The sequence below is a fragment of the Furipterus horrens genome, unplaced genomic scaffold (assembly GCF_987537825.1).
Source record: "Furipterus horrens unplaced genomic scaffold, mFurHor1.1.pri manual_scaffold_6, whole genome shotgun sequence".
Lineage (NCBI taxonomy): Eukaryota > Metazoa > Chordata > Mammalia > Chiroptera > Furipteridae > Furipterus > Furipterus horrens.
In genome coordinates, this window is record NW_028327176.1 from 75,929,534 (window position 1) to 75,953,989 (window position 24,456).

The 24,456-nt window shown below is 50.9% G+C and overlaps 2 protein-coding genes across 9 annotated transcripts in view; both read left to right on the forward strand.

Moving 5' to 3' along the window:
- Positions 1-7,879, forward strand: part of CNNM4 (cyclin and CBS domain divalent metal cation transport mediator 4) — a 35,717-nt gene extending 27,838 nt beyond the window's left edge. The window contains exons 4-8 of one of the 3 annotated variants that reach the window (XM_090281838.1): positions 502-671; positions 929-1,025; positions 2,576-2,638; positions 5,746-5,927; positions 6,185-7,879. In XM_090281838.1, the coding sequence (XP_090137964.1) occupies positions 502-671; positions 929-1,025; positions 2,576-2,638; positions 5,746-5,927; positions 6,185-6,382 (710 nt within the window). In that variant the 3' untranslated portion in view covers positions 6,383-7,879. The other 2 variants (XM_090281839.1, XM_090281840.1) reach the window with 2 other exon arrangements.
- Positions 7,880-10,831: 2,952 nt separating this feature from the next.
- Positions 10,832-24,456, forward strand: part of CNNM3 (cyclin and CBS domain divalent metal cation transport mediator 3) — a 38,487-nt gene continuing 24,862 nt past the window's right edge. For 2 of the 6 annotated variants that reach the window (XM_090281842.1, XM_090281841.1), the window contains exons 1-7: positions 10,832-12,218; positions 18,018-18,161; positions 19,186-19,335; positions 19,710-19,879; positions 20,054-20,150; positions 20,553-20,686; positions 21,091-21,229. In XM_090281842.1, the coding sequence (XP_090137968.1) occupies positions 10,883-12,218; positions 18,018-18,161; positions 19,186-19,335; positions 19,710-19,879; positions 20,054-20,150; positions 20,553-20,686; positions 21,091-21,229 (2,170 nt within the window). In that variant the 5' untranslated portion in view covers positions 10,832-10,882. Of the gene's footprint in view, positions 12,219-18,017; positions 18,162-19,185; positions 19,336-19,709; positions 19,880-20,053; positions 20,151-20,552; positions 20,687-21,090; positions 21,230-23,941; positions 24,452-24,456 lie in introns of those variants that run through there. The other 4 variants (XR_016511951.1, XM_090281843.1, XM_090281845.1 and 1 more) reach the window with 3 other exon arrangements.

Consider the following 24,456-nt stretch of genomic DNA (forward strand, 5'->3'; position numbering starts at 1 on the left):
GTCATGTCTCTCACCCCGGACTCACAGCTTCCTTGGGGACCTGGGTGATGGATGAGAAAGATGCCCGCCTACTCGCTCCCCTACCCCAGTCTGACTTCAGTAATCTCGTCTCCTGAATTTTTTTTCTGCCAGGATATGGATGATGTTGATCATGGTAATAATGATAATAACACTTATCAAACACTTTCCATATGCCAAGAATATGGAATACATGCTTTACATATATTGTCTTATTTAACCTCACAATAACACTGAAGTTTTTAATTCCCATTTTATAGAGGAGGAAACTGAGATACAGGTTAAGTAACTTGCCGAGGTCATGCCCTGGTAGTGCAGGGGCCACCATTCAAATTCAACAGGCAGACAGACTCCAGTCTGACCAGTCTGGAGCCCAGGGCTCTCCCTTCCCTTGGAACCAAGTGGAAGGTCCTGGCAGTAAGGGAGCTGTCCCTGTGGGGCCCAGCCTGGCCCCATGTGAAATCCTCCTTTCTCCCCATGCAGAGGTCCCCCAGTTCAGCCCTTCTCTGATATCGGAGAAGATCCTGCTTCGGCTACTCAAGTACCCAGACGTCATTCAGGAGCTCAAGTTTGACGAGCATAACAAATACTATGTCCGCCACTATCTGTACACCCGGAACAAGCCAGCTGACTACTTCGTCCTCATCCTGCAGGTGAGTGCCTATCTACACCTGCTCACCTCACTGCTGAGATGGTGGGGACACAAGGCCTCCTGCCCTAAGACCATGTGGCCTGCTCTGAGCCTGTGTTCCCTGTTGCCCATTGTCTTCTGAGTGACCAACCTTGAGTCCTCAAGTCAGGGCCCCTGAACTCTTCCTTGGGCCATCACCCCTCATATCTCCTTCTTGCCTCATCCTTTTTTTTCTTCTTCCTCTTCTCACTCTGTAACCCTAACCCTGTGTTCTTTTAGGGGAAGGTGGAGGTGGAGGCTGGGAAGGAGAACATGAAGTTTGAGACAGGTGCCTTCTCCTACTACGGGACCATGGCCCTGTCCTCGTCCCCCCCTGGTGAGTTGCTGGGTTGTACTGGTGCTGCCCTCCAGCGGTCCTGGAGTGGAGCAGCAGGGAGTGGACCCCAGCACCTTGGCATCTAGATGGCTGATTACCTAGGCGGTTTGAGGAGAGGGAGACCAGTTAGTGCCAGAGCCGCTGGGACCTAGAGGACGTGACCTGGAGGAGCAGAGCGACCTGCTCCTTTGGACAGGATTCAGAGGATGGGATAGGGTGGGGAGGGATTCTGAGCCAAGGTCTGGAAGGAGCTGAGAGCATGTTCTGAGATGGTGGGGAGACTAGCCTGCCAGAGGGGAGGAAGATTGGGGTGTGAGGACAAGCCCAGGAGTCCCAGAAGGTTGATGGTGTTTGGCTGTGGTAGTAAGCAGGAAGCCTTTAATGGCCTTTGAGCAGGGGAAGTGTGACAGTAGGATGGGCCAGCGGGTAAGCGGGCCATGGTGGCCCTCACTGGCCATCACAGCAGGTTGAGGGTTGAGAGAGGAGGCAAGTGGATGGAAGCTACAGGGTTTTGTCTATGAAAACTGGGAGAAGGGAACCAAGGGAGAGGCAGGTGAGAGGGTCCAAAGTGCCCATAGTTGGGAGCCAGGCCATGGCAGGTTGCAGACAGGTTTGATTTCTTGGGGCTTAGCTGCTGCCTCTTGGTTAAGGGCTGGCTGTGATGGAATAGTGGGACTTGAGGGCAAAAAGGTACTGGACAACCTCCAGGAAAGGTGTGGCAAGACCAAGGAAGGGCCTTTCTGGCCACCCCAGTGCCCTCTGCTTCTTCAGTCCTGGGTAGCTCAGATGCCTCTTGCCAAAGAGGCCTGCGCAGCTCCTCACTTGTTGTGGGACCCCTCCAAGCCTCAAGAGGGGTCCAAGTGGCTGCAGCAGGAGAGGGGAAGTCCACTTTGGTGCTGGGGGACAGGCTACACGGTAAGGCAGGAGCTGCAGCTCCTGGGAGCCTTGGCTCTGCCTGTTGTTCTTTGACAAAGAAGACCCTGTGTGGGGGCCTGGGCATCCAAGCCTGTTGACGCAGCCCAGCGCCTCCATGGGCAATGACACAGGTCTGCCCCTCCACCAGCATGAGTGGCCTGTGAGGGAGGGGAGAGGGGAAGAGGAGAGAAGGCTCCAGAGCCTTGGAGAGGACTTCTCCGCCTCTCCTGAGAGCACCTCTTGCCATCCAGCTTGGGGAACTCTTGTTCAGAAGGGCACACACTCATGGGACGTTTCCTCCAGATGTCTCTGCAACAATGCCTCAGAGGCCTCGGCCATACTCCTGGGCTCTGTTCCTTGACCCAGAGACCCTCAGTTCCCATTTGGAGTGGCCGGAAGGGAAGGGAGATGACTTCTGGAGGCTCTGGATTCCCTGTGGGTGCTCTGGGCCCAGTCCACCAGCATCCCTGAGCACCCTCCCTATCAAAGCCATGTCTCCATTTCCACAGTGCCCCTTCACTGCTCCAGGGAGCCTGGACAGCAGGTCTGCTTCTCCAGCCCATTCCTGTTGGCTGTATGTCCTGCCTCCTGAGCTAGACCCCACCCACCACTGACCTTTTCCTCTTTTGCTCCAGTGCCTTCAACCCAGGTCGGGTGTCCGCCTGGCAAGCAGAACTCCCTACTCTCCTGGCTCTCAGGTAACATGGCATGGCTGGAGAACTTTGCACTGCCACCTGTCACCTGAGCCCACATACTGTAGCTGCATTAACCTGTCCCAGTAGGCTCTGAGGCTCCCCACCTGTTCACACTTGAGTGCCAGCTTGCTTAGGGCCCAATTACTCGGTGTCTCTGCCCTGGTCCTGGAAGGGCTTCTGTGAAGGTTCTCCAGTCTTTGAGAAGGTATGTGCACCTGCACATGCCACACACACTCTCTCTCTCCACTCCCCCACCCCCACCCTCATTCTCTCTCAGATGATAGGCTAGGATGGAGGGTTGCTCCCAGCCAGGCCAAATGAGCCCAGCTGCTCAGCCACCCTCATCAAAGCCACTCACAGATTTGTTACCTCATGAGCTTTCTCTAAAAATCTTCCCACCTTTTCCCACAGGCTTTGCTTTTCATTCTGTGACTGCTGGTGTCTTTCTCGCAGGGGGAGGCAGCAGTTGGGCAGTTAGCAGTGCAGCCCCAGTCATACTGTCCTGTGTGAGTGCCATCCCCACAGCTACCAGCCAGATGACTTACTTTCCTTAAGTCTTGGTTTCCTCATGTGTACCCTTAGAATTGTCAGGAACAGTGAGGGAATTGATATAAATGTTTAGTTAGGGATCTATTATTTGTTTTTTCTCTATTACAACTAAAATGTGACATTATAAGTATTTAGGAAAAAGCCATGTGCTATTTCTGGACTTTGTTATGTTGCACTCCTGAGCCCTGCCCCAGGACTGGTGGGGACTGTACTGGCCAGACTCATTCCTGCTCACTCCAGGGATCCCTGTGCCCTGTGTTCTGAGGCAGCAGATGGTCGCCGGAGGTGCTGGCCTTGTCAACAGAATCCTGGTCTGGCCTGGGGAGCCCCGAGATTAAGAGCATGGCGAGTGTCCTTGAGCTCCAGTCGCAGTGCGTGACGTAGAGAAGCTCCTGAGCCTCCACAGGCCTAAAGCCTAGCACCGCAGTCAGCTGTTTCCCATTGTACATTCCTACATCTGTTTTTTTTTTTTTTTTCTCTTAACAATACCAAAGCACACTGTACTGTTGATCCTCTTCTAAAAAACAAAAAGTTAAAACGTGACTGAAAAGTCACTGGTCGCTTTCAAACACAGACAATTTTTGGCTGTGATGGGAAGCAGGAAGCCAGTAATGGCCTTTGAGCAGGGGGTGTCTGATGAGAACAGATGGACTCTTTGACCTTCACTGACCAGCCTCCGTCTTTCTCTTCTGCACTTTATTATTTCATACATGGCCAGAAGTTTATGCATACATGTTTAATTCTGATGTTTTTACCTGATATGGGACCATAGATGCTTTCTGTACACTTTTTAGTTAAAGCCACAGAGTCCCATCAAGCAAATGTGCTTTCATTTGTTATTCCCCCTTATGTATATTCACGAGGGTCTATCTTTTAAATAATACCATGATGTAAACCTCTTTGTGAAAAATGTTTCCTGTGTTTGAGATTATGGCCATAGAATATTCTTTTAGAAATGGAATTACCAAATTAAAAATCTCTTTTTTTGTTACACATATTGTTTTAATCATAAAAGTAACATAGCTTATTGGGAAAATAGAAAAGAGTCTTAAAATTAAGAAGCATTATAATTTCATTATTTAGAAACAAACATTGCATATTTTGTTATATTTTTCTTTAGAGCCTCTATTTTTAATAGGGTATGTCACCAATTTGTGTTGGTTTTAAATTCATTTCCTGTTCTGGAATGTTAATAATCATTACTTAAAAGCATTCCATGATCCAAATAATTAACATGAAGTATTTTTTGAATTTTTATGAGTTTATTTAAACTGAACTGATAACAGGTGGCAGGAAGTGAGATCTCAGATGCTCCTGTTAATGTGGAATATTGACACCCCCAGTATTTGTTTTCTTCTAGAACTTAATCAGAGGTGTTACTTAGGTTAGAATAAGTGATACATGCACATGACCCTCTAATGATTGTACACTACCCAATCATAGAATATCCAGACTATATTTCCCTTGTTATCTGAATGAAGCTCTAAGATGGCATATTACGGATTCATTCTCGTTTGTTAGAGCTCTCTTGGTCATTCAGTCACCCAGATGTTTGCTCTTTTGACTGAGCTGTTTGATAGAATGGCTAACTTAGTAATCAGTTAGTAACTTAGTACTTAACTAAGCAAATCAGCTTAGTCTTCTTCCCGTTTGTTTGAAACAAGCCAGCATGCCTTCACAGTAAACTTCTTTGTGGATTTTATTGTTTTCTAAGTGTTTTTAAAAATTAGAGTTAATGATGCATAATAATGTCTGTGGTTTCTTTTTCAAAATAAGGAGTGTGAGCTTTCCTCACCTGAGGTTGAATCATCCCCCTTTCTGGTTACAGTCAACAGAATGAGACCTGAGCTGCCCCTGGTGGCAGGAAGAGGCACCTCCAACATTGCGCAGGCTTTGCCTCCCAGGAGGAGGACTGGAACTAGCTGGGATAGGAAGCCTGAAGTTCTGGAGCCTCTAGTTCCTGGGAAAGGAACCTGCTGCCTGCAGACCCCTGTCAGGCTGGCTAGGGCTCAGCAGACACCAGTGGGTAGGACTGTCCACACAGAACAGGTCATGTGTAGAACAAATGTTTGGCCTCTTAAGAGCGTTTTTAGTTGTGAGCAGGGTGTCATGTTGAGGTGTGTGTGTGTGTGTGTGTGTGTCATGATAGTGCAAATTGTGTAATCTTTTAGTGTAATTTAAAGGTATGTGGTTTGTGTCAATTGACATGAGCTATTACTGAGATGAGGGGAGTGGCTGCCACATGAGGGTAACCATCATCCTGCCCTTGACTGATCAGTTTTTTGGGCTTTGTAGCCATAAACTTTCTGAGACTTCAGTTTTTGTTTTCTGTTTTGTTTTTGGTAGACTTTTAATAGTTATTGCGCAACACTGCTAAACAAACTAACTCATTCGCTTTGGTGAGGTCAGAGCTTCTGCGGTGAGAGCTTCTGATTGTCCTTAAGAAGTGTTCCCATTCCTGTTGGGGCAGCATCCCCTGGGCATCCACGGGACAAGGCTAGACAAGAGGCTGTGAGGACACCAGGGTGGCTCGGGGCCTGACAGCCTCTGTCTCCCCACAGACCGCTCCTCGTCACACTCCACGCCCCTGAGCCGCTCAGCCTCGCTCAGTTACCCAGAACGCACAGACCTCTCGAGTGCAGTTCCCTTGGCAGGCAGCAGCAACCAGTTTGGCAGCTCTGTCCTGGGCCAGTACATCTCTGACTTCAGTGTCCGGGCGCTCATGGACCTGCAGTACATTAAGGTGAGTGCTTTGGGTCACTGCCTCAGGAATCAACAGCTCTTTTCTTCCCTCCACATCTAGAATGCAGGGCCCAGCCCTGATACGAGTGCCCTCCTTACTCTTGTTGCTTACTCTTGACCGGTTTCCAGGGACTCTCCCTGCTCACATCCTCCTTCTGGACTTGCAGCCTCCGTCCCGCCGACCCTGCTTCACCAGGTCTCTGGTGGGCTTGGCCTCCCAGCTCTGCTTTTAGTGACCCTCACCCCTCCCTTCTGTAGATCACCCGGCAACAGTACCAGAATGGGTTGCTGGCCTCACGGATGGAGAATTGCCCTCAGTTTCCCCTGGATGGGTGCACCATCTGCACAGAGAACTTTGCAGACAAACCTGAGCTGCCTGTGGTGGATGAGACCACGACTCTCCTCAACGAACGCAATGCCACGCTGCACAAAGCTGCTCCTGAGAGTGCCATCTGACAGGAGGGCCCGGGGCCCCCCGCCAGCTCCACGGGGGCCGCCCCAGTGGGCCCACCTGAAGAGAGGGAGCCTGTCAGGCCAGAGGAGGTGCAGATAGCCTATCTTACTGAGCAGCCAGGAGGCCCCCAATGTGTGGGGAAGCTGGCCTCTGACAGGGACTTGTGAGCAGTTCTGAAGTAGTGGCTACCCAGCCCTGGACTGTCAGGTGGAGCAGCCACCACAAGCAAGGCTGTGTTTTTACTGGAGACTTTCTGAACTAGGCTTATTGCTCCTCTTTTTAAGTATCATTTGGGGAAGGGAATGGGGAAGAGAAGACATGGTTAAGGAACTTTATTTTTAGAAGTTTTTTTCCACAAAAGCTTTGAAAGGGGTAGGGTTTTTCACTTCAGGAAGCAATAGCCATAATCTTCCCAGCCACAACTTTCTGGCTATGTCCCTGACTCAGGGAGCCCACTCTTCCTCCTCTTGGTCCTACAAAGATGGGGTCCCAGAGGCCCCCTTCTTCCTAGGAAGCAAAGAACCAAATAGCATTGAGAACAACTGCCTGGACGTGTGCACAGAGGCTGGTCTGACGTCACTGAGGCCAGGGGGTTCTGGGGAACTGTGATCAGGGACTGATACTCCAGCTACAGCAGAGGAGCCCTGCTCCTGTCATTCACTGGATCTGAGACTTTTTGAGAACTCTGTTGATGAGTTCTCCTGGTGAGTTGGGGCCATTGAGGACTCTCACCCCTGTCACCATTGGTTTGCCTCATATCTGCCCCTTTGGACAACTGTCCCCTTGTAATGGGGCTGACTTGATTGGTTAGGCAGGGTCTCCTACCTTTCAGTTTGCTCACTCCTGCTCCCCAGGCTGCTCTCACTTTTACCAAAGGCTTCCCCCTGGGTTGGGACAGCATCTACATTAGAGATGACCTGTCTGAGATACTCCTTTCAGTTCTTGGAGGAAATCTGGTCTTCGGTATCTGCTTTGTTAGCAAGTAATACCATCTCCTTCCCACCCCACAACCAAAGTCCAGTCTGACCCTTGGAAAAACTCCCTACTTCTAATCCAAACCCCAAGGCCTCTTGGAGATTGAGAACAGACCATATAGAAAACCAACCTAAGCAGGTTCTTCATGCCCTTTCCCCTGTAGTTGAGGCTTACCCACCCTGTTTATGTCCTTAAGGACCCAAGAAAGGTTTCCACCTTAAAGGCACACAACTGGTGGCCACGTTTCCCCCATGTCTGTAAACCTAGTGTGAAATGTCACCCTGGCCTGTGATGAAGCTGGTGGTACAGAGGTCCGTGCCCACAGGAAATCCTGTCCCATCACCTTTTCCCTAGGGCTGAATCAGGCCCTGCTGCACAGCTCCAGGCTTCCCACTTCTGGGGAGACTCTGCAGGCCTTCTACCTGAGTACTGTCTATTTACTCCTTTCCTCACCCAGTGAGTTCTGTCACTCCAAGTGCTCTGCTCTTCAGAATCCTGAAGAATCCTGTCTTGGGACCAGGAAATGTCAATGTCTTGCACCAAGTATGCCTACCCCTGGCCAGTAGTAGAATTTATTCCTAAAAGTCTGAGAGAAAGTAGTGACACCCATGGGTTCTCCAACACTGGACCTTTATTCCCTGTGGGGGAAATCCCTTAGTTTCCTACAGGAGCAGCTTGCTGAGTCCACATGGAAGCTTGCAAAGCTGTGTTTTTGAAAGCTGAGTGCCAGGTGGGGCTAAGCACATTGGCCTGAACTAAGTGTGTGTGTGTGAAGTAAAAGCAGGTACACACACTTCCACAGCTACCTCTTTGCACACACAGTTACTATCAACAGGTGGTCCCTCCTCCTCTGCTCCTCCCTCCCTTTCCCCTTTTATAATCACTTCTTGCAAAGGGTTGTAATTATTTCCAAATATTCCCATTCCGATGACTTCCTCCTCCCAGTGCAATTTTTCACTTCCTATTCCAACCTCTGGTTCCTGAGCTGAGCTCTACCCTGGAACTGTCCCATCCCTGCACATCTTCCTCTGTAAGGGAGACCTTCACAGATGGCCACCAAATGGGTAGGCAAGTCACAGCCACCATAGCAAGTAACTCGTATTTATTTTGCATAAGATTTTAATTTGTATATTTTTGTGATTTATTTTGGCATTGTTATGAGTTTGACTCTCGGGGAGTTTTGTTGTTATGACTCTTGTGTCTTTTGTCACAAAACAATGATATTTGCTAAACAATATATGGAATTTATTTTTGATTGGTAATAAAAAATGAAATGAGATCGTGGTGAGTGTACAATTTGCCTATTCGAGTTAGTCAATATTCAGTGCCTGTCATAGAAATAGAAGTGATTGTGATTGGGCAAGGGACAAGTATTCTGGGACTGTTTAGCAGTAAAAAAGCAGAAATGTAACTTACAAAATAGGCTTGCTTCATGGGTGCTGCTAGACATATATGGCAAATGTGCTCAGTTGCCACAATTAGAAATCCTGTAAAATGGACACCATAGTTTTCTGCCAGCAGGTACTGGAGAGTGCAGTTGGAGTGGGCAATTGCCCCTCCTCTCTACCCTGGAGGCCAAAGGAGAAAGAAGCTTGATCCAAAGATAGGATCACATTGCTTAATAATGTACAGTTGCCTCTTTGTCTCAAAGTGGGAGTGCTCATCTCCTGAGGAGCCCACCTGACAGTGACCTCACTATATCCACTCCTGCAGTGTCCACAGGAGCCTTGGCCATAGCGTGTGATTGTGCTGAGACCAGGGGCTCAAGCCAGTCAGACTTAACAGAGCTGCCAAGTTGGGGGGCATGTTTAAAGAAATGGAGGCACTTGCATAGGCAGAGAGGACATTCCAGATTAAAGAAATAACAAATGCAAAAAATTGTGTGTAGGTAGAAAGAGTAAATGTCACCCACTCATCTGTTCCACATGTTAAAGCCCCTTCTGCATACCAGCCCCTTAGTGAGTTTAGTGAGGAAGACCCCCTGAGGGGGATAGTCACACAAGGACCCTTGGATTTGCCGTTTCCTCTGCCTGGAACACTTTTCCCCCAGGTCTTTGTGAGGTTCACCTTGCTGGGTCTAAGTCTGTTCGAATGTCACCTCCTTGGAGAAGCCTTCCTAGATCACCGTAAATAAAACATGATCCCAATCCCTGTCTTGTCTTGTTTTCCTCACTAGCATTTACTTCCAGATATTAAAATACAATTTGTGTGTTTCCTGTTGTCCCAATATTAGAACCTAAGCTCCAGGAGATTGGGGGCTTTCTTATTTCTACATAGTCCCAGGACCTGGTACACTGCAGGCACTCAATTCAGGAAATACTTGTTGAATGAATGTACTTGCTACCATAAGGTAAATGCTGGGTGCTACTGGGTAGAGGCACCGCTAGTTCTCATAACCTTGACCCAACCTAGTTATGGTGGGGGAAAACCAGCTGAAGGAAGTGATATTTGCAGACAAGAAGTAAGCAGGGATTAGCCAGTGAAGTCACAATAGCTATGGGTTTAAAACAAATATTTGAATAAAACACAGAGATATCTCGAACCAAATGACCAGTAAGGAAAATGGCTCACGGAGGGTCAACGAGGGACCTGAAGATCAAGTGGCAAGTGTCCATTGATGCAGCGACTAACCAGGGGATGGGGAATGGCGCAGATCTGAGGAAGGAGCTGGGAAAGTCCAGTTGAGGCCTCTACTGTTAACAGGAAAGCACTAGGTGAGAAACTTCGCCCTGTGCTGGATTCTTTGTTTTTGGAGATGGTCAGTTCAAATGACACCATTTGTGCTTTCCAAGTGTCTGTCCAAAGGTTTTAAACAAAATTAAGTGAATGATAGGTCTTTTCCCCAGGAAGCCTGAAACCAAGGAAGAAGTATGAGTGGAATGACAGATCCATGCATTCCTGACAGAGCCGCTGTCTCCGAATGTGGCTGGGTGGGTGACCAGATATTAGGTAGGTCGTGTTGGAACCCGACATCCACGCCGAGCCATGCTTTACTTTTCTCCTGGAAAAAAAATGAAGTAGCGGCGAGGGTACCAGAGGTAATGATCTTTTGTTTCCATCCTTTCCTCCAAGGGTTGTGTCTTCGTCCCCGGACTACAGCGGGGTTGGGAGCAGCAACAAGCATCTTTCCGAACCTTAGCTTCCCGGAGCCCAGTTCCGGATCTCCCTTCAACATCCTTGCCTTTAGTTGGATCTCCCTTCAACATCCTTGCCTTTAGTCGGCAGTTCCCAGGCCCTTTCCTGAGAAAGCGGCACGTCTCCCAACACCGAGACCCCCCAGCCAGTGGCCCCCGTGACTTCGCAGAGCGATGACTACGCCTTCGGCGCCAGGACTGCTGCCCGGAGCGCCGCGCCCACCGGCCCCTCCCCGCCCCACCCGCGCCACTTGTTTACGCCCCGGTGCAGCCTACCCTGACCTTGGGCACGCCCCCACGCGTCGCCCATTGGCGCAGGGGTTGCGAGTCCGGCGCCAATTGGCCGGCTGAGGCAGAGGTAGGCTGCGCGGAGGCCGAGAAGAGCAGCGGGCGATGGCGGCAGCCGCGGCGGCGGGGCTGCTGGGTTGGCTGCTGGCAGTGCTCTGCCTGGGCTACGCCGCCGCGAAGGCGGCGCAGGGACCGCGAGTGCTGGGCGTCTGCCTGGAGCAGGCCGGAGCCCGGGGCAAGGCGTGGGCACGCGGAGGGGAGGTGCCGGCCGCGCCTGAGGCTACCTTCCGCTTGCGTCTCTTTGGCTCGGGCTTCGCTAACATCTCCTGGTCCTGGGCGGCCCCCGAGGGGGCGGGCTGCCCCGAGGGCGGGCCGGCCGTGGCGCCCGGGGCGTCGGCGGCCCCGACAGGCGAGTGGCACGCGCTGCTGCGGCTGCGCGCGGAAGCAGAGCGCCCGTACTCCGCGCTGCTGGCCATGCGCGGGGAGCCGGGCGGTATGGCTGCTGGAGAGGCGGTGGCTGCCCCCGCAGGCGAGTGGCGTGCGCTGCTGCGCCTGCGTGCCGAGGCCTTGCGCGAGGAGCCAAGCATCGAGGCGGCGTTCCAGGAGGCGGTGCCGCCGTGGGTCCTTGGCCTGGGGGCGGTGGGATTGCTGGCGCTGGCAGCGCTGGCACGGGGCCTCCAGCTGAGCGCGCTGGTGCTGGCCCCGGCCGAGGTGCAAGTGCTGCGCGAGAACGGATCGGAGGCGGAGCGCGCGGCGGCGCGGCGCCTGGAGCCGGCGAGGCGCTGGGCAGGCTGTGCCCTTGGCGCGCTGCTGCTGCTAGCCACCCTTGCGCAGGCGGCGCTGGCTGTTCTGCTGTACCGCGCGGCCGGCCAGCGCGCTGTGCCCGCCGTGTTGGGCAGCGCGGGGCTCGCGTTTCTGGTGGCCGAGGTGCTGCCGGCCGCCGTGAGCGGACGCTGGACACTGGCTCTGGCCCCGCGTGCTCTAGCGCTCAGCCGCCTGGCCGTGCTGCTCACGCTGCCCGTGGCCTTGCCGGTGGGGCAGCTCCTGGAGCTGGCGGCGCGACCCGGGCGGCTGCGCGAGCGCGTGCTGGAGCTGGCAAGAGGCGGCGGCGACCCCTACAGCGACCTAAGCAAGGGCGTGCTGCGCTATCGGACGGTGGAGGAAGTGCTCACACCGCTTGAGGACTGCTTCATGCTAGACGCCGGCACAGTGTTGGACTTTGGCGTCCTGGCCAGCATCATGCAGAGCGGCCACACGCGCATCCCCGTGTACGAGGAGGAGCGCTCCAACATCGTGGACATGCTCTACCTCAAAGACTTGGCCTTTGTGGACCCCGATGACTGCACGCCGCTCAGCACCATCACCCGTTTCTACAACCACCCGCTCCACTTTGTCTTCAACGACACCAAGCTGGATGCCGTCCTGGAGGAGTTCAAGCGAGGTAACGTCCAGGAATCGCGGAGGGGACCGGAAGGCCTTCGCCCTCCCCTAGAAAAGGGATGGGGGGGTTATGGAAGCCTCAGGGAGAGGGTCCCAGCCCTGTGGAGGGCAACTAGACCTCTAATTGCCCTTTAAAGAAGATGGTGGCATTGCACCTCTGAGTGAAATATTACTTAAAGGCTATTGTTCAGAGGGTGACAGTTCTATAGACAGTAAAACCTCCTTTCTCCTGGTAGGCCCCCAGTTCTGGGATGTATGTCCACTAGTCTCCAACCCCCAGCTCTTTGCTTCTCCAGGTCATTTTTATGGGCTTTGGCTTTGAGGCATGTCCAAACTCTTCGATCGAAACTTTAAAAAGTAGAAAAAACTAGTCTCCAGATAATTTGTAGCTATTATCTACCTACATACAGTCATACCTTGGATATTGTGGGTTTGGTCCCAGACTACCGCAATAAAGCGAGTCTTCATCTGTTTGCTGGTGGGTCTTGCCTTCAATTTATAAATAATGCAACACCTGTGAAGAGCAATAAAACAAGGGATACCTGTAATGTCAAATTAGGTGGTTCTGTTTCCAAGTCATCGTTGTTAGGGTCACTGATGGGCTGCTGCCTCCTTGATTACAGAAAAGGGAGTGATTGGCAAACACTTCTCTGCAGGTGTGAATGAAGTGTCCACTTTGATTTTGCCAAAAGTAACTTCATGGATGCTGATTTAGTCTTCTCTTCAGCTGTCTTTAGAAAACTTCCTTTTTCTTTTAGAAAACTCCTTTTTCTAACCCTAAGATCTCTCAAGTTCTCCCTCAACTCCACATTTTCCTCTTTCGCTTTGATATATATGAGCAACTCTTAAGGCTGTAGGTAAAAACCAAGACCTACTCTCCAAGTGTGAAGGTGTGGGCACCCCTCTGCAGTCCTCTCCATTGCCAGGCTTGGGTGTGCTCCTTAGAGCTTGGCTGCTCCTTGGCTATCAGCTTGAACTCCTGCAGAATGGGCACAAGGACATCCCTGGATTCTGGGTTTGGCTTGATCCTAAAGCCTGTGAGTCTGGAAAGTGAGCAAATGCCCCCGATCTTCCTGGCATCTGGGAGGGGCTCTTTGAACCCTTTACAGAGAGCAAGGAGACAGCCTTGGGGTAAAGACCGTGTTACTCCTGCTGTATATCAGACAGTAGTGAGCGGACTCGTGCATCATCACCTTTCATCCCTGTAATAGGCCTGGGTGTTGCATAGTTGAGCGGTTACTATTACTACTGTGCCTCCTATTAGGTCAGAGGCTTTGATGGGTAGCTGATTTCCCTGCTAGAGAATCTCACTGGTGTTCCTAGCTGTCTTCCCAGAAAGCAGCCATGCAGCCCCTCTCAGGAGAGGGTGGGGTCAGACAGAATCTCCTGGTGGTAAGTACTTCATCTGGGCCACTGTAGTCTACGAGGTGGCCCTGGAGTCAGCTGGGGAGGGTTCATGCCATCCTGCCCCTGCTACCTCCCAGCTTGAGACCCTTGGGAGGCTGGACTTGACACCAGGGTGATATTGGTGAGCATGACTGGTGTGGGGAACAGTGGGTGGGGGGTAGGGGATGCAGAGGAGAGAGGATGGCAGGCTGAACAGCTGGAAGGGAGACGCAAGAGGGCATTTAGATTAGAGGTGGATTTGGGAGATTTTTATGGTTTTCAGAGGGGCTGGGGACAAGGCCTGGATTTTCACCTTCCCTGAGGCAGAGCACATACAGGGAAGAGAGGGTGGGGGCAGGGCTGGGCCAGGAGTTTGTTCTGGACATCGGAGTTTGTGTGGTGGCCCAGTGGCCAAGTCCTAGGGGGCAGGTTGGAAGGACCTAGAAGGTCTAGAAGTAGTCCCTCAACCACAGAAGGGGAGCAGGGAGCCTAACCCTGAGTGTGCAAGCTTGTCCTATGAGGGTATCAGAGAAGAAGCTGTTGAGAAGGGCCTGTGGCTTAGAACATCAGGAAGCTGAGGAAGAAACCTCTCACCAAGGGAAGGAGAATGATCAGGAGAGGAGGCCAGCGGTGTGCCACCTGGACCCAGCCAGCAGGGTTCCCTTGACCTTTGCACGAGTGGGTGCCATGGTATGGGGTGATGGAGTGAGGGAGATATGAGAGGTGTGACAGGTAATGAAGACAGGCTTTCCATGAGGTGTGGCTGCAGCGCAATAGCCAGAGAGCAGTGGCTGTGAGAGGATGGGCTGGGGATTAAGATGGGCGAGTGGGCTTAGGTTTAGATGTTGTTGGAAAGGAGTAAGTATATAGGAATGGCCTCAGCATAGGCCACTCCTGTACTGGGTGATGGCCTCAGTGCAGCTCTGGACAGCCAAGCAGGTATCACGCAGCCTTATGCTGACCCTGTAGCTGTCTACTAGCAACTACTACTACTATTAGAAACTGGTGGGGGTGATATGCAACCTGGAGATTGAGTGGGGAGTGCCTTCCTCCTCCTGTAGTGAGTGAGAACCATTCTTAGTGCATAACGACCACGTCTTTTCTGTGAAATCCTGGAGCTTTCTCTGCTTCTCATGCAGTGCAGTTCTTTGGTGGATATCTTCCTTTTTAGCCCAACCCATTTCTTCATTCTGCTTATGAACAGATGGCATATTGCAGCCTTGATGAGGCTTTAGAACTTGGTTCCCATCCCACCTCGCTGCCAGGAGTGTGAGGTGGTGGTGCCTCTGAAGTTCCTGGTGTCTTGGCAGCTACCATTCTAGCCTTTGTTCCTGTTGTGCTTCCAGAGCACTGTCTCTCTGGGACTTTATAGTCTAGAAGAGTTCCCCAGTGAGGAGCCTTCAGTCAGTGTGCAAACTTAAGGTGACACTGATTATTTTGTGCAAACATTATCAGGAAGAGTGAGTACTTTGGAGGTATAGTAAATAACATGTATTTCCTTTAAAGTCATCTGCCCCCCCCTTCTTTGTCAATCCCCAGAGAGACAATTCAAGGACATTTAGCCAGAGGAGGGGTTAGGGTAGGAAAGTTTGTCAGTCTCTGCTTTAAAACATAAGAGTTCTGGTTCATTGTCAAAAGCCACAGTTCTGAAGAGTCAGACGTGCCATGGGAATGTTAGCAGTATTCTTTCTCATGGGACAGATTCAAACAGTTGCTTTAAAAAAAAAAAAAAAAAAAGGGAGGGCAGAGGAATTTAAACTCCAACTGAGTTTTTAAGAATATCCTAGAAACTAGGCATTCTGGAAGAGTCCTTGAACATTCATATAATTTATGAGTACCTTTGTGCCTGCTAACTAAAATTAAACTCAAGAGGTTTTTCAGGGCTTTCTGGTCAATGTTGTTGAGATGCGCCAACTTGCTTGTGGCTCTGGCACCAGCTGTGCCTGTGGCTGTGTTTGCAGTGGTCCAGCAAGGCCCTTATTTTCAGAGTGTTTTGTCCTCTCGGATGAAAAATAAATGTAACCCCGCCAGCTGCCCTTTCTCTGTGTACTTCTACTGCTTTCTCACAGTTGCCTTCTGGGCCCCCTCAAACATTGTCTTGAGATGAAAACAGGGCCACTGTTTTAGGGGACCTTCCATGTGTCAGGTCACTGAGAAACTTGTGCCTATTTCATAGAAGTTTGAAGGCAAGAGAGAAATTAGCCTATTCTGCAGATAACCTGCCAAGGCGAGTGGCTTCCTGGAAGAAGGGAGCTGAAATGGGTCCTCTGTGCTCTTAGACGGCCATCTAGAGCCTGGGCTTTGGTTCCAGATTCCGAGAAGACTGCTGGCCAGACTTCTGTGTCTTGGCCTCCTTCATATGGCCTGACGGATAGGTGTCATGTGGCAGGGCCCCCATGGCCCTTCTAGATATGGCACCTGCCTTCTCATGTGAGCCATTCCTAACACAAATACCAAGGGGAGGAAAGCATCTAGAAATGCTGCGACCCCCTTTCAGTGCCCATCTCAGTTGGAATGAGCAGATTGTTCTCCAGGGACTCCCAGCCTTTTCCTTTGGAAAGGGCGGGGCATGTAATGTCGTTTCTACCTTTAATTTTTGTCTGAGCCTATTAAAGTATCCTTGAGATGAAAAAGAACAATTTTTTTCTTTTATTTAGATGGGCCCTGTGGGAATCACCTGAGGAGAAGGTCTCCTAAGACTCAGTCTATTCTCAGTGAAAGTCAGTGAAGGGTGGTGGTGAAGAGAATGAACTTGAGAGCCAGCTACTTGGGTTTGAATCCTGGTTTTGCACTTGGGTGGGCCTTGTTTTCTCTGTAAACTGTAAATGGGAATAATAGTACTATATGCCTCAGAGAGCTGACTCAGCTAGTAAATGAGTAAAGCCCTTGGTGGCCAGCACACAGTGAGCACTAAAACGTGCTTCTTAACCTCTCTGCAGTCAGGCTGTGCTTCACAATTGATGGCATCTCAGGTTTGATAAAAATACAGTAAATGTTATCTTTTGATTCTTTTATAGCTTCATTCCTTTCTTGATCATCCTGTTACTGGTTTGCTGCTACTAATAATACAGTAATATCTTTTGATTGAGTCTTGACATTTGCATTTCATCTAGCTTTGGAGCAGAGGTCTTCCTATATCTGTTTGCTGGGGGGCGGGGGGCGCAGGGGTGTCTGCAAGAATGGGGCGAGTGTGCTCAATAGAGTTCCACAGAGTGTGTTTCTAAACTCAACTCATTTCATTGTAATTAAGCCCAAGGTATGTAAAGGTTGATTTGTACAAAAAGGGAACTTGACTTCTTGCTTAACCAAAAGATTCTTGAAGCAAGTACCTTCTTCAGGTGCAAGTCTAGGCCAGCTTTCCCCCTAAGCTGTTTTCACTAGTAACAGAGAAGGGTGCAGTTGAGATCAGTCAGCTTTCGAGTCCAGGACCCGCACAACCCAGTTGTTACCACCCGTGTGTGGCTGCTGTGCTCTTGAAAGGTAACTAGTCTGAACTGAGATGTGCCGTAGGTGCAAACACACGTGAAACTGCAAAGACTTGGCACAAAAAAGTAAAACATCTATTAATATGTTTATATTGATTACATGTTGAATGATATTTTAGCTTCATTCAGTTATTACAATATATTATCAATTCATTTCACCTGGGTCTTTTATCTTTTAATGTAGCTACTCAGAAATTTGAAATTACTTATGTGGGTTGCATGGTGTTTCTCTTGTATAGGTATAAAGTTTTATAGGTGAAGAGCAGTTAGCTGAGGCAGAGTAAATTCCTGAACTTACCCCAACACTCAGAAGTGTGAGATATTTTCAAGTTTACATTTCCTTATTAAACAAATAGGAGGTAATTTGAGAAATACAGAAGAGTAGGGGGAAAGTTCCCTGCTGCTGTTCTTCCTACCACACAGCTTGGGCTCTGACTGGCCAGTTACCATTTATCTTCATCCCCTGGATGACCTTCATAGACCTTGGCATCTAGAAATAAAGGGCAGCTTTCAAAATTAGGAAAACTGTCCTAGGAGAGTTAGACGGTTGGGGGAGGGAGGGCTATTGGCTCCCGCACCTAGACAGTCCTGGGGAGCCAACATTTCTGGAGTCAGTGCCTTGTGTCCACAGTTTGCCTGATGCATCCACGTCTAAGCCACATTCACAGCTTGGAGGCACACAGACCCGGTCTGACTCCAGCTCAGGTGAATGCAGTGTCCAGGGTTTAGATTCCTTGCATGTGAGGTGAGGTCTGTCCTCATGAGCATGTTGAGACTCTTCAGTAAAAACTAGAAAGGTCACACCAAGTGCTTGGTGCTTCATAGGAACACAAATGTTAGCATCTGCGCTTTTGGTGGGTTTGTACAGGACCGGGCTTAGAAACAAGGGAGCCTCCAGCACACTGTAACATGCACATCCCCTCCCCCAGGGAAGTCCCACCTGGCCATCGTGCAGAAGGTGAACAACGAGGGTGAAGGTGACCCCTTCTATGAGGTCCTGGGCCTGGTCACCCTGGAGGACGTCATTGAGGAGATTATCAAGTCCGAGATCCTGGACGAGTCTGAGGATTACCGTAAGTCTTGCCTCCTGGCAGTTTCCTGGCTCAGCTCTCTTTCAGGTTCACTGAGATGTGTGTTTCAGTTTCAGGGATGGTGGGTCTCTGGTCAGAGCTACCTATCTTCTTCTTTCCCCCGAGTAGACTAGTGTTGCCCCTTTACTGGAGGGCCCACATCTGCCCCTGGATGCAGAGCCGTGGTGGCCCGTCCATGGGTGGACAGTGCCAAGCGCTTGCAAACCCAGTGCCTGCTTGGGGCTCCATGTATTTCTTCCACCACTGAGGGCGCTCTGCCCTTAATGGGCATTTCCCAGACTCTCTCCTTCTCACACCTTTTGCTTCTCACATGGTTTGTACATTACAGAAGTGTCTCCTTGAAGAACCCATTCTTTACTACGGAGGTCTTACCAAAACATGTTTCTGGGGCCTATAGTTGTGTCTTAGAAGCATCTGCCTCTTAGGATAGTGGCTGAGGTCTGCAGGGTTGACATAGAACCCATACTTGATGACTGGGGCCTCACGTGGCACTCAGGACACCGGGCCACCCACACGTGTGTGCTGTCAAGTGAATCGCTTTGCGCATGCATGTATCCCACAGTGCAGCATTTTTAGTTTCCTTGACTGGTCTTAGGCACAGGGCCCCTAGGTTAGCTGCCACTGTGTAGCACCAGGGTTCCTCCAATGCCTGCTTCCCAGCAAGCAGTCTAATAATAATCACAGGTGCCTGTCACTTTGCTGCTTCTTTGTGTCATGTCAGCATTATTGTCTCCTGACTCCAAGGAGAGGTGCAGTCTCTTCTGGTACTTCTGGGGGTGTGGCTGCAATATAGTCCACTTCCCCTCTGTCCTAGGAATCAGGATTACTGTGTGGTGGCAGTGACATCCAGGTACAATCCAGGGAGCCAAGGATGTGTCCCTGAGGGTCTGAGTTGTCCCCCAGGAGCCCCAGGCTTGTGGAGGGGGTGCGGGCAACATGCCCCTTAGTTTAGTCATGTTGAAGGGAGGGCTGCTAATGCCTAAGTCCCTTCTGTTCACCATCCCAGGAGACACCACAGTGAGGAAGAAGTCTGCTCCACTCAGTGCCCCTCTCAGACAAAAAGAGGAATTCTCCTTGTTCAAGGTGTCTGACGATGAGTATAAAGTGAAAATCTCGCCTCAGCTGCTCTTGGCCACCCAGCGCTTCCTTTCCCGAGGTGAGGGTGAAGGGTGGGCCTTGTCCCCACTCTCTTGCTTGCCATCCAGTGGGTCAGGTGACCCCCTCCCCCAAGGGCAGACACTGAACTGCTCCATCCCCAGTGAGCAGGAGAGTGTCCAGGGAACCTCTGTGCTTCTGGCTGCCCTGTCGGCAGAGACACTCTTCCTGATACTCAGCTCACCTGAGGGGCAGCTCCTCTGCGCCAAGTGACTGAAAGCCAGGCTGGGTTGGTACCCTCTGTGGTCTGTGTGGCTGCACAGTCCTCTTGTGTTGGGAAGGGGACTCGGCTTGAGGGCCAGCCAGGAGATTCCAGGTGGTTAAGCAGGCTATTCAGGGCCCAACGGCTCCTTCTCTTCTCTCTGCCATGGGCAGAGGTGGATGTGTTTAGCCCATTGCGAATCTCCGAGAAGGTCCTGCTGCACCTGCTGAGGCACCCCAGCGTCAACCAGGAGGTGAGGTTTGACGAGAGCAACCGCATGGCTGCACATCATTACCTGTACCAGCGCAGCCGGCCTGTGGATTACTTCATCCTCATTCTGCAGGTAACCAGGAGCCTGGGCCTGGCCCCCACCTGATTGGAAAGCAGGGAAGGGTCTGAGAAAAGGAGGCACATCTAGGTACACCCCTGCATAACCAGAGTGGGTACTTTCTGCTTGTGCACACTTCCAGCAGGAAGGTAATGTGTGTGCATCTGTGTCTCTCCCTCCACCTCCCAGGGCAGGGTTGAGGTGGAGATTGGAAAGGAGGGCCTGAAGTTTGAGAATGGGGCCTTCACCTATTACGGCGTGTCTGCCCTGACCATGCCGTCCTCAGGTAAGCCGCAGCCCCTCCTGAGTGAAGGCTGGGCTGGCTACAGAGCTGTCCCCCTGTAGTGCCTGGGGCCCCCGGGCCAGGATTCTGCCCTTTTCTTCCTCCAGCACTTGAGCCTCTTACAAGGTGGTCTGCTTCAGGACCTGCTGGATTTTCTACTCTTAAGGGTTGTGCAGCAGGAAGGGGCAGCATTTTTTTAGTGCTCATCTTTGCTGCTCACCCCCATCCCTGTAAAACCTTTCCCTGGAGGAAGCATGTTTGCCAGCTCTCCAAAGTTCCTGGCTGTAGTCCCTCTGCAGTGTGATTGTGGGGTGGGTTTTAGAGGCTGTACAGTTGTCACCACCAGAGCTGGGGCTGCGCAGCTCCCAACACGGCTTCCCCATCACTGATTGTTCCTTTCACTAGTTCACCAGTCCCCAGTGTCCTCGCTCCAGTCCCTCCGCCATGACCTGCAGCCCGAGCCAGCTGACGGCACCTACTTGTCCACGTATTGTCCTGACTACACCGTGAGGGCCCTCTCTGACCTGCAGTTCATCAAGGTTTGGGCTGCTCATTGGTGCTGGCTTCTAACCAGCTTTGTGTCCCCCAAGGGGCTAGACCACCCGGTCACCAGTTTGTGTGGATTGAGAGTAAATTCCAGGGGAGTCGGTCTGAGAAGTCCCAGAGCAAACCTTGAACTTGCTCTGCAGGACGATGGCCTTGGCTCCCCAGAGGCCCCCTCTGACCACTGCTGATCTGGTCTGTCTCTGGGTCTAGGCATCCAGTTTCCTGCTGAGATCCTAAAGATGCTTTGCCTGATTGCATTCCCCTGCCCTTGGCTAGCCTATGGTTCTTTCTCCTCATCCCGCCCAGTGTGATTCTCACCTGGTTCAGGTGCTTGTGGGCAGGAGGGGGTGGTATGACCATGTGCTCCACCTGCCCAGTAATGCACTCTGTCCTCCAGGTCACACGGCTACAGTACCTCAGTGCGTTCCTGGCTACCCGAGCCCAGAACCTGCCACCATCCCCTGAGGACTTGGACCTCCAGGTCATTTCAGGCAGCCAGACCAGGCTCCTCAGTGACAGGACAGCCTCAGCAGCAGGTGAGCCTGCATGGCCACATTCCACATGTGTCAACCAAGAAGGCACATGCCCTGCCAGGCCCTTGCTGCTGGTGCACACAGGCTTGTGCTTTTTGCCCTCACGCTGCCCTGCATGCTTCTTTATTCCTCCTATTTTGTCCGCAACCTCTTCTTGCTGTTTTAAAATTTTTTCTGTTTCTTTTTATTAAGAAAGAGGGGAAGGGAGGGAGAGAAGGGGAGAAACATCGACCAATTGCCTCTTATATGCACCCCGACCAGGGACTGAGCTTGCAACCCAGACATGTGCCTTGACGCTATATAGACCAACAGGTACTTGAGTATATGAAGTCAGCATTTTCTCTTGAGAGCCTCTTAGGATGGTTGACTTGGAGAATACTTGTTCAATGGGAATAAGATCAAGTTCAGACCCTTGGCCATTTAGGATTAGGGTTAGGTCAACTGGGAAATGAAATTTGGGTCACCAGTGGGTCTGGCTCAGAAGGTGGATGGCTGATGGACACTGTCCCAGCTAGAAAGGGCACCTGAAGCCTGTGGTTAGGTAACACATGTTGAAAGCAGGCCCTGAGTTCTACTCCTGGGTTCCACTCTGCACAGGAGGAGGGTGTTGGAAGTCTCAGACTTTGTTATGAGATAGCAAACCCCACCCTCCCTGTGTAATTAGAGAGAATACAGAGAAGCCTGTGAAGAGTGGGCTTTGGGGAAGAGTAGACAATGCCTGGGAACATTCTTGTTCTTGTTAATCAAGGTTCTTTTACTCTTGATTGGGCTCCTAGGTTAGGATCAGTGATACTCCAGGGCTTGGCATTCTTGGAGGAGTGGGGGGGGTGCTTTGGAGAGGCTGTGGGCGGGAATGTAGGCCTCAGGGCCTGACTCACACCTGCCCTGGGGACACTGGGCTCTTAATGAACACTTCCTCTGCTGGGCAGTGCTCAGCACTTTCCTTATCCTCACTCATCTAAGACTACTTCCCTGAGGTTTGAGGTAGGGTAGTTGCTATGCCTATTTTCCAGATGACAAATTGGAGGCAGAGACAGACTCAGGCACTTTTGCCTGGATCCTGTGTGCAGCCTTGGCCTCTGGGCTGTGGTGCCTCCCAGGGAACAGCTCTGCTTACTCAGATCCATGCTGGAGAACACAGGTGTGCTCTCATAGCAGAAGGGTACTTTCTGAGAGGTGATGTACAGATGCCAGAGACGGGACCCCATGCTGGGACACATGGGTGGCTTAGCCCATTGTCCCATCTCTGGGTGTTGGGAAAAGGGGACCTGGGTGGATGTGCTGCTTCAGTCCTGTGTGTGGGCTGACCTGGGGCCCCTGCTGATGAACATCCACACCATCTTCTGGGGCTGGTGACACTTCTATGTATACTGCTCTGATGTCCTTTGAGTTTATGATACCCCTTGTATAGAGGTTTACACTGACACACTAGAGTTAGTCTCAAAAGCCAAGATGTTTTTATGTGAGCCTTTTGGTTTTGGTTTTCTCACATGGAAAACTTCCCTGGCTCTATCTGCTACTCAGACTGCATGTGTCATGTTCAGGATACAGACTTCAATCTAAGAACAATGGTTTTCTCTTCATTTCATCTTTTATCAGATACCCAGAGCTTTTTCTTCTTTCTGTTTTTTTTTTTTTTTTTTTTTTTGATCCTCACCTGAGGACAGTTTAATTGCTTTTAGAGAGGAAGGGCGAGAGAAAAATAAGTAGGTTCCCTCCTGCTCACACGCCTGGTCCAGGGATTGTATGCACCTAGACAGGGGATTGAACTCACAACCTAGGCATGTGCCCTGACCGGGAATCGAACGTGCAACCTTTTGGTTACCAGCTGATGCTCCAACCAACTGAGCCACACTGGCCAGGGCCTCAGAGGTTTTTAAAATCCTTTTTTGGCGCCAGCTGCTCATTGGGTAGTCCTGTAAGGGAGTGATTTATAGTGGCTCTGTGGGTCATTTCCCCTTTGTTACGGATTATCACCTTCTATAGTCATATCGTGGGCTCTTTGCTCCTGCATGTGGCTTGACGTTTACCCCCGTGAGGCTTGTCCCTTGTCTTTCTGCTCTTGGCCTTGGATCTCTGGCATCTCTCTGCAGTTTCTCTGTTTTCCTGGACGGCCTCCTCTCACTACACGCATGAAGATTCATGGTGCACTGCTTCAGTAATAGAGGTCAGAGTCACTGCCAGGTAACTTTGGCCCTGGATTCCCTGACGGGGAAGTGCCTTTATTGACACACTTAGAAGGCACAGTGATTTTTGACTACTTACAACAGGGTTGGCAAAGTGGACGAAGGGCTAGATTTGGCCTGCTGCTTGTTCTTATAAATAAAGTGTTTTTGGGACCCGCCTGTTTATTCACGGATTATTTGTGGCTGCTTTTGAGCTACAGTGGAGTCAAATTGTTGTCACAGAGACCATATGACTTGCAAAACCTAAAAATGTTAGCCCTTTACAGAGAGTTTTCTGACATCTGACCTGCCATTTTCAAATTTGAAGTAACTCTTCCACATTGAGCGTTCACAGAACTGGATTTCCAAGGAAAAATCCACTGAAGACTCCATGTTCCTTGACCCTCTTATTCTGAGCAGCCGGAAACAGAGTGCATGCACTTCTACCTTGGTTCTCCTGCCCAGCAAATGTCAGTCTCCTCGGGGCTGCGGGTGGAGGGTCTGCGGGTTTGCCTCAATAGCTTGTCTCCTCTTTCTCTGCTCTCTCCAGCCTGCCCTGTAGACCTTTCCCTCTTTGGCACGTTTGGAAACTGCATTTGATAATTGACTGAACTAGTGAGCATTTTTTGTTTTAAGAAAACACTCAAGGTAAATATCTTTCCTTTCCTTTTCTTTCGCTTTGCTTTCCCAGCCCTTTAGCTAGCTAGGAGGAGCATAGCAACTGCTTCCCTGGCCTGGGAGGCATTTCTCCATGGAGGTGTGTGGGCCCTTCCTGTCCCTTCTTGCTACTTTTCATTTCCCAACCATGAAAACTAAAGCTCCCTTCCAGGGTAGGCTCCCCTTGGCCAGCATTATGGCCTCGGCCTCCTGTGAGCAGAACCCCCAGCCCCTGCTTTGCCTCCTCTCAGTGATGACACCTGTCCTGGATGTGGGGACTCTTTCTGTCCTAACCAGTCACTCCCAAGTCTACCTTGATACTTGCTGAGGTGCCTTTGCCTGACCTGACGCTGAGGATTGTCACACTTCATTGACTGTAATGATGTTCTCCTTTCCTTCTCTCCTCTA